Source organism: Adelges cooleyi, unplaced genomic scaffold, assembly GCF_023614345.1.
Source record: "Adelges cooleyi isolate 19-005CV unplaced genomic scaffold, UGA_ACOO_1.1 ACOO_flye_CR_arks_rails_tigmint_CR_PRNA_376, whole genome shotgun sequence".
Classification (NCBI taxonomy): Eukaryota; Metazoa; Arthropoda; class Insecta; order Hemiptera; family Adelgidae; genus Adelges; species Adelges cooleyi.
This window is the reverse complement of record NW_026096053.1, coordinates 4,398,237-4,416,993: the sequence shown is the minus strand read 5'-3', so window position 1 is coordinate 4,416,993 and position 18,757 is coordinate 4,398,237. Positions and strand designations below refer to the sequence as shown.

The 18,757-nt window shown below is 30.5% G+C and overlaps 1 protein-coding gene across 3 annotated transcripts; it reads left to right on the top strand.

Annotated features, from left to right (window-relative positions):
• The first annotated feature begins 154 nt into the window (after nucleotides 1–154).
• LOC126840741 (neprilysin-11) lies at nucleotides 155–16,899 on the top strand. Of its 3 annotated transcripts, XM_050576666.1 has the most exons (19): nucleotides 4,498–4,536; nucleotides 4,600–4,762; nucleotides 7,447–7,555; nucleotides 8,811–8,914; nucleotides 9,002–9,055; nucleotides 9,196–9,357; nucleotides 10,266–10,349; nucleotides 10,584–10,827; nucleotides 10,909–11,164; nucleotides 12,717–12,815; nucleotides 14,005–14,152; nucleotides 14,233–14,447; nucleotides 14,788–14,964; nucleotides 15,046–15,158; nucleotides 15,363–15,421; nucleotides 15,491–15,539; nucleotides 15,624–15,828; nucleotides 15,955–16,119; nucleotides 16,326–16,899. In XM_050576666.1, exons 2-19 carry the CDS (start codon nucleotides 4,759–4,761, stop codon nucleotides 16,500–16,502), a joined length of 2,424 nt encoding a protein of 807 aa, XP_050432623.1. In that variant the 5' UTR covers nucleotides 4,498–4,536; nucleotides 4,600–4,758; the 3' UTR covers nucleotides 16,503–16,899. The 3 variants fall into 3 exon arrangements, with proteins under 3 accessions (XP_050432625.1, XP_050432624.1, XP_050432623.1); XM_050576668.1 differs by lacking the exons at nucleotides 4,498–4,536; nucleotides 4,600–4,762 and adding an exon at nucleotides 155–311 and having other exon boundaries at nucleotides 8,882–8,914; XM_050576667.1 differs by having other exon boundaries at nucleotides 4,468–4,762; nucleotides 8,882–8,914.
• The last annotated feature ends 1,858 nt before the right edge of the window (nucleotides 16,900–18,757 follow it).

Sequence of the window (18,757 nt, the reverse complement as noted above, 5' to 3'; positions counted from 1 at the left end):
TCGACGTTGTATAAGAAAAAAATGAGAATAATAAATTAAATAATTGCAAAACGGACACAGGGGAATAATTGGTTAAATCGTCAAGTACAAGGTAAGCGCCTGCGGATAAATACAAGCACTAGAAATAAAATTGAAACATTACAGTAGCTATTAACCGACGCAACGGTGCGGCTGAACATCATAGTTTTGTTTTTTTAAATTGTCATAGTTTTTTGTGTTCTTGAGCCAGTTTTTAACGGGAATCGATTTGTGAGACAAATTACCAATTGCCACACGGTGACGTGTATTGAGGACTGATTACACATAATTAGGTATGTAATATTAATACAAAAAATATAATAACAAACCTCGTTAGAACATAAAACCAATATTATTCAATATGAGAAAAAATTAGCTCATCGTTATAGTAATAATAATAATCTTGTATTAATATTGTACATGTAAAAGATTACATGAGAATTGTACAGCGTAAGGTCTTTTATGGGATGATTTGTTTAAGAATAGTGTGAATGTAAATTTAATTATCAGCAAACAAAAAAGGTAACAATATTTCGGTTTTAATTAATTTTTTTCAACATCGAGTTATACAATACGTATAAGCTATGTTGTTGAATAAAAAATTCATTTTATGGAAATTTCATTCTCATTTTATTTCATTTGATAATTGCAGTTACCACATCTGATCCAAATTTACTAGATATATATTATGTTCGATAACCTGATTTTATAACATGCTATATATTATATAATACAAGTAATAAGACACAGCTAGATAAAAAACTGTATGAATATTTATGCGTTATGTGTGACTGAAAATAATAGTTCTTTTGTTGTATTATATGTATTTTATTATATATTTTGTACATTCATAAATTCTAAAGCCTTAATTACCGCTAACAATTACTATATAATAAAATAAAAGCTTAACGGGTTTTTTTTTATCAACCACAACCCAATAACAAATTGTTTATTTTTCTATTTTATTTATTAAGCATTAATGAGTATAATCACATACATTATTTTCTTATCGCTAAATTTATATTTTAATACTTTTTTTCTATTATTATTTTATAGTTTTAATTGTTTAACTTAATTACCAATATACTAATATTTTAGCCAATTTACAGCCGATCTGTAAACAAATGTTCGAAAAGTTGGTATAGGACAAAACGATGAGTAAAATAGAGTTATTTTAAAAACTTATTAAAAACAAAATTCGTGCTCGCGTTATCATGATAAAATATAAATAATTAGAGTGCATTGAGTTTTACAATGCATTGTTTTGCGCAAACGTTGTTAATCCACTTATCACACCTACGCTTTACAAATCTTTTGGCCCACTTTACAAAACGACTTATTTTTTATGACTAGCGTGTGCTCATTAATTACAAAAAATAGCTGTTACATTGAATCACATCATGGTGCACGCACAAACATTGCATGTAAAGCAGACATCGAATCTCTTAACATTGACTAAATTATCAATTACATTGTCAACACTAAGAAAAAAAACATTGGTACATTGGCCACGAACATTTAAATTGATTTTCAAAATTGTTATTTTATATTAACGACGAGCAGTGTTTGTTGCAAGACAATAAGACAATATATCATAATACCTTCCTTGTGATAATGAAGTAATATTATATTTGACTCACCATGCTTAAACCTTGACTATAGCACACCCCATACTACATTATAAAAAAAAAATGAGAGAAATTAAGAAAACTAGTACAGAGCTAGTAATTTTCCATATCATTTTTTTAATGGTAATTAAATCGTTCGAAGGTCTTTTGAGGCGGTTTTTCGATTATTAAAACTAATTGAGGTCGCCGTTTGCAAACATTTAAATAACACTTTCATTAACTGTTCTTTACTTGTTGATTCGGTTTTAGGAATTGGTTTGCTATACGATTTGACATAATAACAGTATTGTCACCCATTATAATAATTTCTGCTATAAAACTTACGTCATTGTTTGAGACTCGAGTCTAGATACTGACAAACACTATTGTAGACAATTGTGCACTATTGTCTTATTATATTCGTCAAACAGTATAATCTATCAGCATGTAAAAGATAAATGTAAAATATATTAACAAAAAAAAATAATTTGAACTGTACATGCTCTTGATAACCATTTTATTTTTTGAGTTCAAATGTATTATCAAATATCATATGAAAAATTATTTTTTATTTTATATTATTTATTAAAACATTTCAAAAATTAAAATCCAAAAATACCTATAATCAGCCAAATCCGAATACTTAAAAATCCAGATTTCAATCTCATTTATTATGATACCCAAGGTTATTAGCTTTTGACAGCAGTTGTTTTTTTAAATCTATTAATTGTTATTTTCATGGAAAACGATGTGGTGACTGAAATAATTTTTCGGTCGAATAAGCTCTCACTGCTAAGGTCATTCCGTATTTTAGAGTCCACCGATTAAGAAAATACAATGTAAGGCTAGACACAGAAAAACCCCATCGTGGTAAAACCAATATTTTCTCGGTTCCAGATCAATGCTAAAATTTATAGGTGCACCTAAAATTCTGATAGAATACGACTTATCTGTATAAAAAAAAAAATTCATGCGACGACGTTCGGGATTACAATATCTATTATATTTTTCGAATATTATTTTAATAAGTGTAATAGGATTATATGAGGTTTTTTTTTTTAGATAAAGACGAATTTTTAAGAGCTCCGGACCCAAGTCATATCAATGTGTATTTAGAAGTACTACTGTACTTGAGTGTTCTAACAAAATAATTATTTAATATTATCGTTGGTTAATACAAAAATAGGATTGTATTTTCTTGGTTTTAGCTTAATAATACTAAGAAATTAAATGTATTTATCCATAATTATAGTTATTGTATAAAGTTTCAACGCTTGGTATTTTTTTTTCTTTTAAAAATTTAAGCTTAATTAAAAATTTGATTTAAATTGATACGCTTCGCTGTAAAACGTACAGCCCAAAAACTAATCACACATAACAAACATTTAGTGATTATTAAGTTTATGGTGTTTTATTTGAATTTTGGTTTAATATATTTAATTGCTTGTGAATAAACTCAACCTTCAAAAGGACCGTTTTACAATTATTAGTAATAATCGAATGAAAGAAACGTTTCCTTATTTCTGACCTCCTGACCAGTGGAGTTGATTCATGACTGCCTTTTTTTATCATCGATTCACTTTCGCGTCCCAACACATCACACATGTTTCCTTTTTCTTTTCTTAATCCCGGTCGCTTATTCAAATTATGACTTGAATTGGCACACCTAAAAAAGACTAATAGTAATCTATAAAATTTCGGAAATTCAGAATTTAAAGTTTATTCTTTACATGAAAAAACCGTTATTCTAATAGTATTTAAAGTGTATTTTATAATTTTCCTGTATTCATGCTTAATGTACTCAAATCTGTATTGATGTTGTAACACAAATAAAGCTACACAATTTTTTATCATAAACACGGATAGTCAACACGTTTTTTTAGATATCATAGCTCCTCAGTCCTCTCTATGATACAAATACAATAAATTGCACTAAAAATGACAAATTTTGTTTGTTAAACTTTTCGGAAAGCCTTCAAAAAATGTTGCAAGTTGAATAACTTGTGCTTGTCGTGCTTGTAATTGCTAAATAAGGGGACGCACGCCGGAATGTGTATAAAAGAGAAAGACAGTTCTGTTTCCATAAAAGTATCTACGTCTCTTTCTGGCATGGGGTTATCTATAGGTATAGCCGAATGATGTTTTGACCCCTTGTTGTTATCACTTTGTTCTCAGGCGATAAGCTTGGTGGCCTATCCGTTATTTTTTTTTTCTATCTATGCCTACGAATTAAGTCGTTCGTCGGCAACAAAGTCGATGGGCCCTAGTAAAAAAAATTGTGTTTTTTTACGCGCCAAGAGTGGTTTTGGGTCGGTTCGGACAAGTGCGATCGCTTAAGCTTTTACTATTGATTTAAAGTGTATTGTTTTGTTAAATAGGAAGTACAAATACAAATGAGAAACCGGTAGTCTCTTTGACCTTCGCTGTATACCGTGTGTGATATTAATGACCAGCTGATGGATAATAGTTTAAATGGAAAAAAACCAGTACCGTTTTGGCACACCGTATAAAATGGAAAGTTGGGGCAAAAAGGCGGTTGGCGGGAGGGGGGGGGCACAATATGTAGGTGAGTTTCGCCCGTTGCAGCATCGTCCGGAACATTGGCGCACATTTGTTGGCAGAATTGCATTTTTGTGGTCTAAATAGTTTAAAACATAAATACACACATAACGACGATAATGATACATTATAATATATATTATTATACGCGTCAGAGAATCTGGCGGGTACCAAAACAATAAAAATAAAAAACGTACAGCCACACTCACTCTCGCAGACATATACGTTACACCGTTAAAAAACATATTATATACTATACTGTATTGTATTTGTGCTGTGCGTTTCAGTCTCTCGAAGGCCGACCCGTTGTTGGCACGCGACATTCGAACGTCTGCCGGCAGTACGTTACCCGGTAGTTTGGCGTTCGCTAACGCTTTAATTATTACTATTTATACTATTATTATTATTATTACAGCATAATGTGTTTTCCATGTGAAATAACATGTTAAAATAATGTACACACACGTTGAACTCACTTAATCGTTAAAAAAAAAAATCACCTGTAAACTACCGTCGTCGTCGTCTTGGTCGGATTACAAAACAGAAGCGCCGTAGATCTATATATTATACCAGAATGGGTGAGTTCAAATCGAGTTTTTTTTCAATGTAATTTTTTTTCACAACACGTACAAAAAGTGTAGGTACAACCGACAAGTGACAAACTTGAGCCGGTATACTTGTACACCTATTCAAATGGGCTACTAAATACGCCGTTCTCGTCCACCGAGACGACGTTCGATGAATAATAATTATCATTATATACACATACCTAAAGATGTGGAATTTTTTTACGATAGCTTTTAATTTATCTTAAATAATTTAACGGTACACACCACATACCGAGAATTGTGATTTTTAGCCCGTGTCATGTACCTACAACTAATATCGATTTGACTTTTTCCACTTATTATATAATATTATTTTATTATTCACTATAACGTCAGCAACGTTGTAATCGTAGGAAAAAACGTCCGAGTTTTAAAAACCTATTAAGTGTTCGTGGGTATTAGTCATTCAACACCATAACACGGACTATCATACAGAACATGTGCGATATTCTGAAGGCTCTGAATTAGTTTTGGTCTATGACTAAAGTACAATCGCTGTGGATTTGAAGTGGGCGTTACTGCAGTTCTTTGTCCGTTGTGCATAATCTTTTATCTTTAAATGGTCATACATATTATATATGTATATTAGAATTTTGCACTTAAAATCGCTGTCGGGATTACCGTCTGCCCGCGCAGCAATAAAAATATATTGCAATTATATTTCATTGTACAATAAAATAATTTCAACCAAACTAATTGTCACAATATAATACTCAGTATTGTCGCAATATGTTTCTATTCATATTTTGACAGGAAATAAAAACGTTTACAAAAAAAAAGCTCAAAAATATTATACATTTTTATAATATTAAACATTATACATTTGTAAATTGCTATGTGGCTAACAGATTAGGAACAGGGAATAACTAGGTAAACCATTAATATTATTTTGATTGTATCTTGATGAAACAATGTACAATAACCCTCTCATTTAGATAAATTCAAAACTTAAGTAATATAAATTTAGAATTTTTTTTTTAATTTACACTGTATCTTTAGTTAGATAATACCAAAGTTGGCTGGATTCAACTGGTTAACTGAGCTGAATAAATGCCTTGATAAAATAAGAGAATTTAAATACACTTTAAATTTTAAATAAAAACACTATATTATTTTTTCCCCGTCTTTTTGTTGCATAGTTAACAATATTCTTTTTTTTTTTAATAACAATTATTTCATTTATACTAATCGCCGAGGGAATTAATTATTTAAACGTCTCTCACGATCTAAACAAGCATAAATTATTAAATAAGAAAAAAAATCTTCTATTTCAGCATCACTAGCATATCTAATGTTAAACACATAATAATTACGCAGTTTATTGTTGGATATTAAAATGTTTTTTTAATACAATGAGATATAATTGTATAAAAACAACTCTGTGGATTGTACATGTAAAATACTAACGTTATATTATTATAAACACATGCAATGAAAATTGATAAGTGATTTTTGATATTAAATATTTGCCGTAATAAATAATAATCACTTTTAAATGTATAAAATTAGTATTGTCTATAATTTTACTCGCGCTTAAACACGTGCTCCATCCATCCATGTTCTCTGTGGATATTAGACTGTGGAAAAGTTAAATATTAATAATATTATCATAATGACACGCCGCATTGTTTGTAGTATACATTTGTCAATACTTTTACCTACACTGTTAATTTGAATAATCATAGTAGGTATTAAAAAAAAATACATGAATTTATAGCCTTCCAAATATTAATGTTGACGTTTCCAGGTCAAGTAATTTTGTAGAACACAAAGTTTACTATACTTAATAATAAAACCCAACACTGTTGTTGTTATAACGGCAAACATGTGTTGGCTGTCGCACAACTCTTAACTGTTATGGGAGAGCGCTAATGGCTCAAACGACATATTATGTATACGGAGTGCATTGAATAAAAGTGGCACCTGCGGTAGCATCAGTGTCAGTGACTTGAAAAAAATTATTTAGAGTGAACTGTTCATAATTTTAACTTCACTGCGAAAGTTTCCCGATTCCCGGTTTCGTTGAAATCAATGTCAAATATTATCTTAATGTTTAATAAAATAATAAAGGAAAACTCTACATTTTATTTAGACTTAGGCTTGTCGCGTCATAGTATAAAGTTAATAATTTAATACTTATCCCACTTAGCCACTAGTTTACACTTGGTCAAATTTGTAAACAATTACCTCAAATTCAAAATATAAAAATTGGAATTTTGCATAAAAAGCTTTCACACTAAGTCGGACAAAACCTGTGTTAAAAAATAATTGTCAAATTTAGATTCAATCTCACCAGTTGCATTAGCGTGGAAAAATGTGTTGGATTAAAGTAATATTTACTAGATTAATAAACTACTCAAATTAGATGTACCCAAATCCATAAAAATAGTTGCACATGCATTGAAACAAAAAATATAATTTGTTACACATGTAAAATTTAAAATGTCTTCAAACGTACTTGCCACGCTAATTTACATTAAAATGTAATGTAATGTGATTTTGTTAAAATTATTTTTTTTATTGAAAACGAAACGCAATGAAATTATACTTGTATTATGCGACACGCTGTATATAACTACTGAGTACTGTGTATTTGTAATAAATGTATATGAACCTGTATAATGTGTTATATTAGGTTTTTTTTTGTTGAGCAGATGACAGAGACATCGAAGACTTGCCGACGACCAGACTGAAGTCGGTTAAACTTAATGTGAAGAACGGTTCCCGAAATGACAACGATATCGAGACAGTATACGATCACGAGTAAGCAAGACATTTAATTATTATTATCTCAACTGACCGAAAGTAATTAATTTGGCCCAGGGCCAGGTCAGAGTCTAAGGCATTTGGTCCTAGCCATGACCAATTCTTCAAAACACGTTTTTTATTACGACATATAAGCGAGGGCTTTCTTTAAAAATATTATTATCCTAATAAAGGGCCTTATCTCCAAATGGCATACATGTGTTAGAATTATATTGTACGGGTATACCATTTCCCCAAGAACAAACATGTTGAAAAACATTACAAATGTAATTTTGTTTAGTAGACATGAACCTGCTGCCTTTAGTTTAGCCCGTTTAGGCTTTGTATTTTCCTAAGCCATAGGAAATGTTGAGATTTATCTAAATAAAATCACTAGAAAACTATCAAGATAAATTATTGTTTGATCTTGTGTAGACAAAAATTTTATAAAATCATAAAATTCGCGTTAAAACAATAAATATCCTTAGATAAAATCACATTTCTATTTATATAAAGTCCAATTTTCGAAAATGTTTATCTATTTATTCTTATATCAAAAAGTGTTTAGCCGTTCAAATTAATTTTAAAGATTTATATTTCTATGTGTGTTTACTCGACTTGACACGTATCAGATAATTATTATATATTTATTTAAATATACATTTGTCTGCCAAACTATCAATTAATGCATTTTATTTTACTCAGCTGAAGCATTCGGACTGATCATTTTCAAAAAAGTAAACTACAGCCACGGTAATTTAGAATTGTCTTCAATCGGATAATATTTGGATAATTGTTGTGTTTTTATAGGGAAAACATTTTTTTTAGTTTTTATAACGGTTCTGGTCATTAAGCCTATTCGCGGCGGAATGATCTACAACACTAGTATTATAATTACTATAATCTAGACCGAACCATAGTCTATTATTGATCGATTCAATTTTGTTTTTTGTACATCGCGATAACAATAGCCATCTCTGTGATAATAATTTTGCTATAGTTTGGAGGCCGTTGAACCGTGACCCGCAGTCGAATTACCTACTGCCCCGTAGTAGAGGCTCGCCCAGCCTCGAGGAACAGATATAATAATGATTATTCTTATTCGTGTCAAGGTCGCGGAACAAACACAAAATAATACCTACATTATTATTGTTATATTTATTTGTATTATTATTAAAAAAGCAATTTAGGTGTGTATATTATACATATATATAAACCCATCGAGGGAAATCAATTTCCCACGGTGTTAACTCCTGTGATGTACAATACGCAGGTACAAAAAGAATTCGGCAAGTCGACGACAGTCCTACATAATTTTAATATTACTAATGTTCATATTTGCAGTGCTCGTGGCCCTGGTCGTCTTAACACGTTCCCGTGAGTAAAAAAGACTTAGCGCTTTTCCACAATAGTCCAACCACGTCGTTCACGGTTTTCGTTGTTTTTTGTTTATTTGTTTTACAGACATGACGAGAGACAAGCAAGCGGTCTGTACCACGCCGGACTGTTTGAGATCTGGTGAGCATCGGGATTTGTTTTATGGCTTCATTATAGTATACAATGTCCGTGTAATAATTTGTAAATACACACGACGATTGATGGAAAAGGCGTCTGCCGATCTAAAAATATAAAACAATCCCGTTTGTTTATGTTTCTAGCTTGGACCATCATCGAGTCTATGAACAAATCCGTGGACCCGTGCGATGACTTTTACGAATTCGCCTGCGGCAACTATCCCACGAGACATCCGGTGCCCAAAACTTCCCTGGCCAACGATAGATTCTTAGAGTTGTCCACCGAACTACTGAAGAGCATCAGGGGTACGTCGACGATCACCGAGCTTCCACCGTTTTTAGACTTTGTCAATTTAACATAACCTTTTACACGTGAACTCTCCTTAAGCTTCTAAGCCTATCCTAGCTTATCTATTCTAAATAGATGCGAACTTGTTTTGAAACGATGACCCATCGACCTCTACCCATATCCCATGTATTGTATGTCAATGTCTATTTCGTGGGAAATAAATACCGGGAAACCCGCGTTTAACAATGCTAGTTATGGTTGCGCTTAAAACTTCTTTGAAGGACTGTTTCATTTGTTACAGAATACGTCTGTATAACCGTAACTCGAATTATTGAGCTTAAATAAAAAAAACCCAAATAACAGTATTCCAAAGACATAGCATATTCAAGGTTGATGAACGATTATGTAAATTGAAATTTATGATGCACAGCACATTTTTCATTTGATTAAATTATCGTTCTAGCTTTTCTGATATAAGTTTTTATTTCTTGGAATTGGTCGCAGGCTTTTATCTAATTATACGCCGGCTAAATGGAATTGATTAGTGATATTGTTTTTTTTACGATCATAATTTTGGTTTTGTTTTTGTTAAGCCGCATATCACGTACTTGCGACATTCTAAATACTTTTTTAGTCAATCTTTGTAATCCTTTAGCTGTGCTGGCTAAAAGAGCCATGTCATATGCATATCATGTTTTTGTTCTAGTTGTAGTGTATTGTAATAGTTTGCTCTATTTCGGTACATCTTATGTGTTCCACCAAATTTTCTTAACTTCTTTAATCTTTATTTTTATTCTACTGTAAATCTGTTTGTACTTCGTTACTTTTGTTTTTAAAATAGATTAAATTTAGTTTGCATGACTGTTGACTTGTTATAATAATTGTGTAGTCAACATAAATATGTTTTCGTTATTGACTCTTGCAGCTTATATGGAGAAAGAAGACTCAGATTCGGAACCCTATTCAGTGATGCAGTCGAGGCAGTTGTATCGTTCTTGCATGGCTACAGGTAAGTAGTAGGTATGTGTAAAAATGAGGACTTCCTCATTTTTATACATTTAAACAGTAACGTTCATTTTTTTCGACAACGGTCTGACTCCAAAGTCCAAAAATAATATTTTTATCGCGTTGTTATGCATACAAGACCGGTTTTTTGATTTTTTGACGGCAACGCCTTAGTTGAAGCTATATGTATTGTGCAAATTGCGTTTGATCGGCTTAAAAAAACTGTGGACGATTTCAGACGAGATGGACGCCAAAGGACTTAAGCCGCTGATCGCCATCCTTGACAAGATCGAATTGCCTCGCGTAGGAATCATTTCTAAGAAAAAAAACAACGTTACCACATCGGGGTTGCTGGCTCGCGCCAAACGATATCTTAACATGAACTTCTTGTTTTACATGAGTGTCGAGCCGGATCCCAAAAATCGGACCATCAACCGGATCACGTTGTCCAAACCTAGTGAATCTTTCGACTCCTTCCCGGCGTGAGTACACCGTGTCAAGTTGTCACAGTTTAAAAAATAAAAATTGTTTTGTTTAAAACGTGCAACCGGTTTTGTGTCCAGTAATAAACTAAACAATAAGATCAAAAAGTATTTCCGGAGGAAGAAGAGGGAAACGTTGGCTTCGGAAGAAAAAGTCGACACCGAAGACGATGACGAAGACGAAGAATCGGTCGATTTCCTTAAATCGTTTGGAAAGTACGTCAAAGGCGTCTGGATGGATATTTACGCGCATTTGACCAACGAAACCTTACCCAATGGTTTCAACTTGAATCCAAGGATCTTACAAATACTGTCGTTTAACAATGAGATCACAGACGTAAGTGACGACCAGCGTTCTAATATTATTCAATATAAAAAAGCACCACTAAACTCTTAGCATAGAATGATATCTATTTTCTCAAATTAAGACATATAGACTCAATCTAAACTTCGATACAGATTACTTTTAGGTCAAAGTTATACTTAAACCTTAAAAAATAGTCAAATTCAATAACCCAGTTTTTAATAACGTTATCAACTAAATCACCCATCACCGTGTATTTTAATACAATAACAACTGCATTGTTAGAGTTGAAAACAAATATCAAATGTCATATTGGATTTTTCTTTGATATAGCTATGCAAATTTGAGTTTCATACTTTTATCATTTTATCGAAAAACTTCTTCCCTAAACTTAATTGGCTCAGCATTGACTTAAAAGAGTACGGCTTGTAACCACTATGCCTTATGGAATAAAGATGATATTTTTTTAATACATTTTACAAGGCATATTGACTTTAGTTTTTCAAATTTCAATTTATAAAATATGCTGTTATAAAAAGTTAAATACTACAACAATTTGTATGTTTATTTTTCATTTTCGAGCGTTTAATAAAAAAACACTGAAAAACCCTTGGTTCAAGACTGCCACAACTTAAAATTTGGATTTTTTTTAGTTAAGGCGGCTACAAGTAAATTGCTATACATTTTATCTAAAAAATGGTCCACCGCCACAAGGCGTAACCCAACCAGCACCTCGTTATACATTCGTGTCGGTATTGAATTGTTTTTATTCTTGCGGTTAAAAAAACAATACTGCCACATTTTTAGATACTGCGTAGTTGAATGTTTTTTTATAGTTAAGCATAAGAAATCCAGACTGCCTCATTTTGATTTGAAGCATTTTAACACAATTATTCTCAACCGAATGACACCCGTGAAAAATGAATAAACTGTCACATTTTGTGTTGTAGCATTAAATTAATTTAACATGATAAACAAAACTGCCAGATTTGTCATTATTACATAAAACAAATTTTGGTTTTAAATTGTGAACTGCCACAACAATCAAAAGTTTACTTATTTTAAAAACCTTTTGCAAACTCTCCATAACCTCAATTTCTGGTGTCTTGTTGAGATTTATCTAAGTAGCTTAAAATTAAAATAACCAGCATCGGGCAATGTCAATAATTGCAAAGTCTTAAAATTAAAGCTTTAAACTAATCATTTAGGAACAGTTTTAATCTTATAATTAAATTTTCTCAAAACTATGTTTTTTGAGTTGCGGCAATCTTGCACCAAATTTAGCCTAACTTAAATCCATCCTCTTATAAAGAAGAATTAAAAAACAAGCTCTTCAAAAGGTATTCTTCCGTCAAATAACTTTTCACCACAAAAAAGCTATCGTAATAGTTTTTTCAATATTAAAAATATATTTTATGACCTTTTTATTTTACAGAAATGCGTATTCACCAAAAATTCAAACAGAAAACTAGAGTTCATTTAGAACTTTTTAGGTTTATTCTAACTTTGTTAAGTTAAAAAAAAATCACAAAACTAGTCCAATTTTAAATAATAATTCGTTATCATTTATTTATTGTCTGTGCAGTTAAAATCTAAAGTGTACGACTCCGACGATGAAAAGGCGACTCTCATGTCAGTGGATGAATTTCAAACATATTTACAGAGGAACGAAACGAAGGGCGTAGTACGTATAATACTATATTTTAACGTCATTGTTCAATAGCATTGTATCACATTATTTATTAAGATATAATTGCCCTATAACGGCTGTTCATAATCATAATAATTATCAAGCCTATTTTTAAATGATAATAAGATTGTGTTATATATATTTTAATCAAAGCAATTTAAAACAAACATCGTAAAAATGTAAAACAAACTTGTTTTTAAATCATTTACTAGAACATTACACACTAATTACATTACATAACATAATTATTTGAGTTTTTTTTTAAACATAAACCTATAAAAATCTATTTTATATGTTTATAATTTTGTAAAAAATGTGTGAAATGTAGATGAAATGGAGATATTACAGCTTTCTATGGAATTAGTCATTATGTAGTATATGTACATATAAGTGTATACACAACTTATAACATAAAACAGTGCGCAAAACTATAAAAACCCAAAAGCTGGCACTTCCAGCTGATTCTGACGTATAAAACGCCATGGTCGAAACAGATATTTTGGCAAAGTGGTGGAATTTATAATTTATAAAAAAGTATAATTAGTGTTTTATTTACATTTTGTACACATGTTGCTATAAATTCAAGAAATAAACTATGTGTCTTATTACCTTAAAAATTTTATAAATAGGATATACAACAGATGAGAACAAGAGATTTTTTTTTAAAACAATTTTTTTACTAAAATGTTATGAACATAAAAAGTATAAATGTTGAATCAAATATTATTAACTCGACTATACTTCCCCAAAAGTTCTCGTTCAAAATAAATGATTGTCACTTAAGAATAACAATTTTAACAATTTTCGTATGAACGCTTAATTATTTTACTAACAAAACCGGAAAATTCCAAAAAATTGGTTGACATTTCTGTGCCCTATGTAGTGTAATTCTTATTGCAGATTCACTTTTACTGTACGTATAATAAGTCTTGCATTTTAAAAATTCTAATAATAGATTAAAGCAAGAGTTTTTATGAAATAAGAACTTTATAAACATTTGCCAAAACTTTTGTTGGGTTTAGTTTATTTTTTATTTTTAACATAATTATTTGAAAATACTTATTGTTGTGATAATAGAGTATAAAAATGAAAACACTAGTTCACATTCTCATTATTATATTTAGTTATTTATTTAAATATATTATATTGTAGTAATTAAATGCACGTTGATTTATTTTTGCAGATTAATTTCAAAGAGTTCTTTACTATTTTGTTTCAAGATGTCGAAAACGTGACGTTGGATTTCAATACGGATTTAATTGAGGTTAATAATATAGAATACTTCGGCGACCTGTTTGCATACTTGTCGACCACGACCAAAGAAGAAAGAGGTAATTAAAACGATTTTAAGAATAATAATAAAAAGCTGTACTGTTATCTTAACAATTATGTTTTTTTTTCTCAAAATAAGTCATTAACATTTGGTGGGAAGTCGTTTCGAATCTCCTACACTATACTACCAACCGAATGGTGTTCATACAAAACAGATACGTATACGAGACGACGGGACTAGAAAACAACCCTTCCAGATCCATTTACTGTTCTTCGGCTGTAAACAACCTGATGGGAATGGCTGTTTCGCATTTTTTAGTCGATTTGGAATCGCTAAACGATACGAAAAAAATGGTATGCATAATGTACTGTAATTATATTAACACTATATATTTATTCATTGTAGTTGATGATGAGTTGCTGATGGTACTGTAATTAATTACAATATATTGGTATATTACATATATATATATATATATATATATATATATATATAGCAATACAATATATAATTACAATTATATTAACACTATATTAGCCATTGTAGTTTGTAACTTTGAGTGAACCTATTATCTGTATCATTGTCCACAGATTCATCTGTTAGGCTTAAGACTCTGTTTATTGACATTGGACATTCAGTGTAAATTGTGCAGAAATATGCATCTATAAAAACGTTGATTGTACTATTTTAAAGATGTTGGAAATGATGGACAACATTCGCTGGGCATTTGAACGGTTGGTCAAAGAATTGGATTGGATGGACGAAGAAACCAAAGCGAGCACATTGCAAAAAGCCAATATGATGCAAACACTAGTTGGGTTTCCTGAACACCTAGCTGAAGCTAATGAACTTGACGAATACTACTCGGACGTAATAAAATCATACACATTTCAATATTAACGTCATTAGTTCTGTGTACAATTTTAATTTTTAAACGAAAACACGTTTTAGGTCGAAGTGATTGAAAACGATTTTTTCAGCAATGTCCTCAAGTTTGTAGAGAAGACCTTCTTGTATCAATTACAGTCACTTAGGATTACAAACGACTTAGATCCAATTAATTCGTAAATATAAACTGATTTATATAATAATTCTAAAACCCAGTTGGCATTGCTATGTTTGCTAAAGAAGCTAAACAGTCTTTAATTAAGTAATTTGACATTTTTAACGACATACGTCGGCTTCTTAATAGTGCAATTTTAGTTTTTGAACAATTATAATGCTCTGTCATGTTCCATAATGAAAACAATATAGAATTGAATTTGCAGATGGTCTTCTGATCCTTTGGACGTCAACGCATTTAACTTGCTTCAATCAAACACAATAAGTAATTATTTCGATGTAAAAAAAAAACACTCGCCATCAAAGTAATACGTTTTTAATTTTGCAAATATAGCTGTTCCCGCAGGAATATTGCAATTCCCTTTCTTCGGTCATGATTTACAGTGAGTAAATCACAATGATGTCCGAGTCAATAGTTCTATAACTCCACGTGCCGACTTAAGTGTTTTGTAAATTTTCTTGTGCAGAGTGTTGAACTACGGTTTCCTGGGCACTATTCTTGGACACGAGTTGACACATAGTTTCGACAATACCGGTAGGAAATACGACGAGAACGGCAATGAAAACATTTGGTGGACAAACAGCACCACTGAAGAATACGAACAGCGTACCGAGTGCTTTGTTCGCCATTACGAATCCTATTCAATAACTGGACTTAACAAAACCGTTAACGTATGTATAACTCGTCCAGTTCATCTTGAGCCCATTCGCCCATTACTTTTACATGAACAAATTCAATTACATAAATTAGTGTGAACACTGTATTAATTGTTATCGACTAAATTTTTTTCGCGTTAGGTAAGCGGTAAGTTGACTTTGAACGAAAATATTGCCGACAATGGAGGTTTGAGAGAAGCCCTTATGGGCTATAGGAAATTTATTGCTGACAGCTGCGAAGAACCCAGGCTGCCCGGTCTTGACGAATATTCTAACGAGCAAATGTTCTTCATAGCATTTGCCAACGTAAGTTCTAAGATTTTTTGATAAAAAAAACTTTGCAAGACCACACATTTTTAAAATGACACTCAATAACTCTGGAAAAAAGTCATTGGGTGACATATCGGAGAATCCTTTTTCAATAAAAATAGCTAGAAATGAAGTGAAATAAATATTAATCTAGAAAACTCCTGAGCAAAACGTGTAAGCATTTGAATTTTTGACTTTTGTAGAATTGGTGCGAAGCGTCGACAACAGAATCAATAGCCAATTCCGTGTTAGACGAACACAGTCCAAATATCATCCGGGTCGTGGCAGGATTAGCCAATTCGAAGGAATTCAGCGACGTTTGGCACTGTAATAAAGGTTCAAAAATGAATCCTCACAAGGATAAATGTAAACTATGGTAATGGTAGAGACCATAAAAAATAATGCTTAAAACTACCAAAATCCATTACGATTGAAAACCATTGCTATATTTAAAGAAATTCGAATGTGCCATCACTTTAACTATGATCACTTCATAAAATATGTCCAAAATACATATATATAAATGAATACATGTGTATATATATAATATATATCTGTGTTCGATTCCATCCGGCCATGTTACAGAGCCTGTCCGTCGACCCTCACGTTGGGTCAGTCGAATATTATATTTTTATAAATCGGTACTTATTTGTTTTATTAGTAAACATGTAAAAAATAAATATTTTTATGTCATAATGTTAATTAATTTTGTCTAAAAATAATATTGTAAATTTGTGTAACGTTATATAGGAATTATTAAAAAAAAGATTACCATTATTTGTTTTATTATTCATATCATAGTAATTAATCTTTCGTCATTTATCAAGTTGATATTGTTGTGTTGATTGTTTTTAACAAACGTATTTAACTATCTAGGAATGACAATAGTCAATAAACAACATAGTTGTTAATATTGAATAAAGAATTTTAAAATTATAATAATTGTTAGTTGAAGAATATGTATAGATAAGGTTTCTATTAGTTTATTTCTAAATATGTTTTTTATCAGGAAAACAATGTTGATAATATTGTTTTCATCTAAATTGAAAATAATATTTGACCTTACTTTTTTGTTTAGACAAACAAATAAAAAATTGTATTTCGATAAGAAAAATATCAATGAATTTGTCTGACTTCATTTCAAATTAAAATCCTTATATATAATTAAACGACACTACGATGTTGTCATTAGGTAAGTTTTGGAGTCTATAAAGTTAAAACTATACATTATTATGTTAAACATGTTGTCTATGTAACAAATGAACTTTCTTTAGGCAATTATTTAACTTTATAGGTAGATTACACAATTATTCGGTATTCTATTTAAAAAAAAGTTACATACCGGTAGTTGTATGAAACAGCAAAGTGGCATAACTATAAGTTCAATACTGTAGATTAGATGGCTAATATTCATGTGTACATAAAAGTTGTCTATAAAATATGATAATTGGTTTTTATGGGACGTTGGTTTGACGTTAGTTTGGTTGCCGTCAGAAACTCCCGAAAAAATATAAACGTTAAAAAATCAATCCAAAAAAACAATCTAAACAATACTAAAGTAGAAATACTGAACAGTATTGCAATACAGTTGTTTTTGGTAGGTTAGGCTTTATTTACAATTCAGCCTTTAATTGCGTTTTTTTCAGTAATAAACAAATATTTATTTTAGACAGTGCGCTTTACCTATACTTATTTTTATTTCGCCAAAATGTTAGGCGTTATATAATAATTGTATACTATTGTGTTTGAATTTTGATCATTGTCAACAGAAGGTCTACATTAGTAAATCGTAAAAACGCAATTTTTACCATACAAATTCGTGTATAACCTCGAAATTAACAATTCTCTAGTTACTATAATAATGTCCTGATAGTGCATAAAATAATTAACAAAATTGGTAAAATGAAATTTTGATGGTACATTGTAAAAAATTAACACATTTTGTTTTCATTATAAATCAATATTTTTAACAATGAGTACAAATACCGGCTTTACAAGATAAAATGTTTTGTTAATATCAACTAAAATTAGCCCCCCTATTAGTAATTTCTTGATAAAAACCTTAAAGTGTCCCTAGTTTATTATAACTAAAATAAAGATTGAATACAAATCGAAACAAATCCATGAATTTGGTAAAAATTTAAAAAAAAAATTTTAATCCTTTTTTTTAAATATAAAATTGTTTTTTGTCTATTATTTTGACCATCATTTTATACATTTCATAAGATTTAATAACCGGACCACGAGTGTTCTTGATACGGTTTTATATGAAAAATCAACTACAGCTCAACAAGTACCGCTTCTTAGCTTCTAATAATATCCATTTATTGAAATTAATCGTAAACAGATACGCGTACAAAAAAATTATTACTATTAATCATCTGCACATACCATATTTAATACCTAAAACACTTAACAATATCTATAGGCACTTTTGTTATACCGCGGAGATTGTTTTTTTTTTAAGTGTATAAAAATAAATTATTGCTTTAAAATTTTAATAATAAATAACAGTTTTATCTTAATAAAATATCGAATTATAATCTATTCCTACACTTAATGAACGTCATAGCTGAGCTACATTTATTGTGTCTCAATAAGTTAGCGATTAAATATCAAAAAAAAAAAAAGAAAT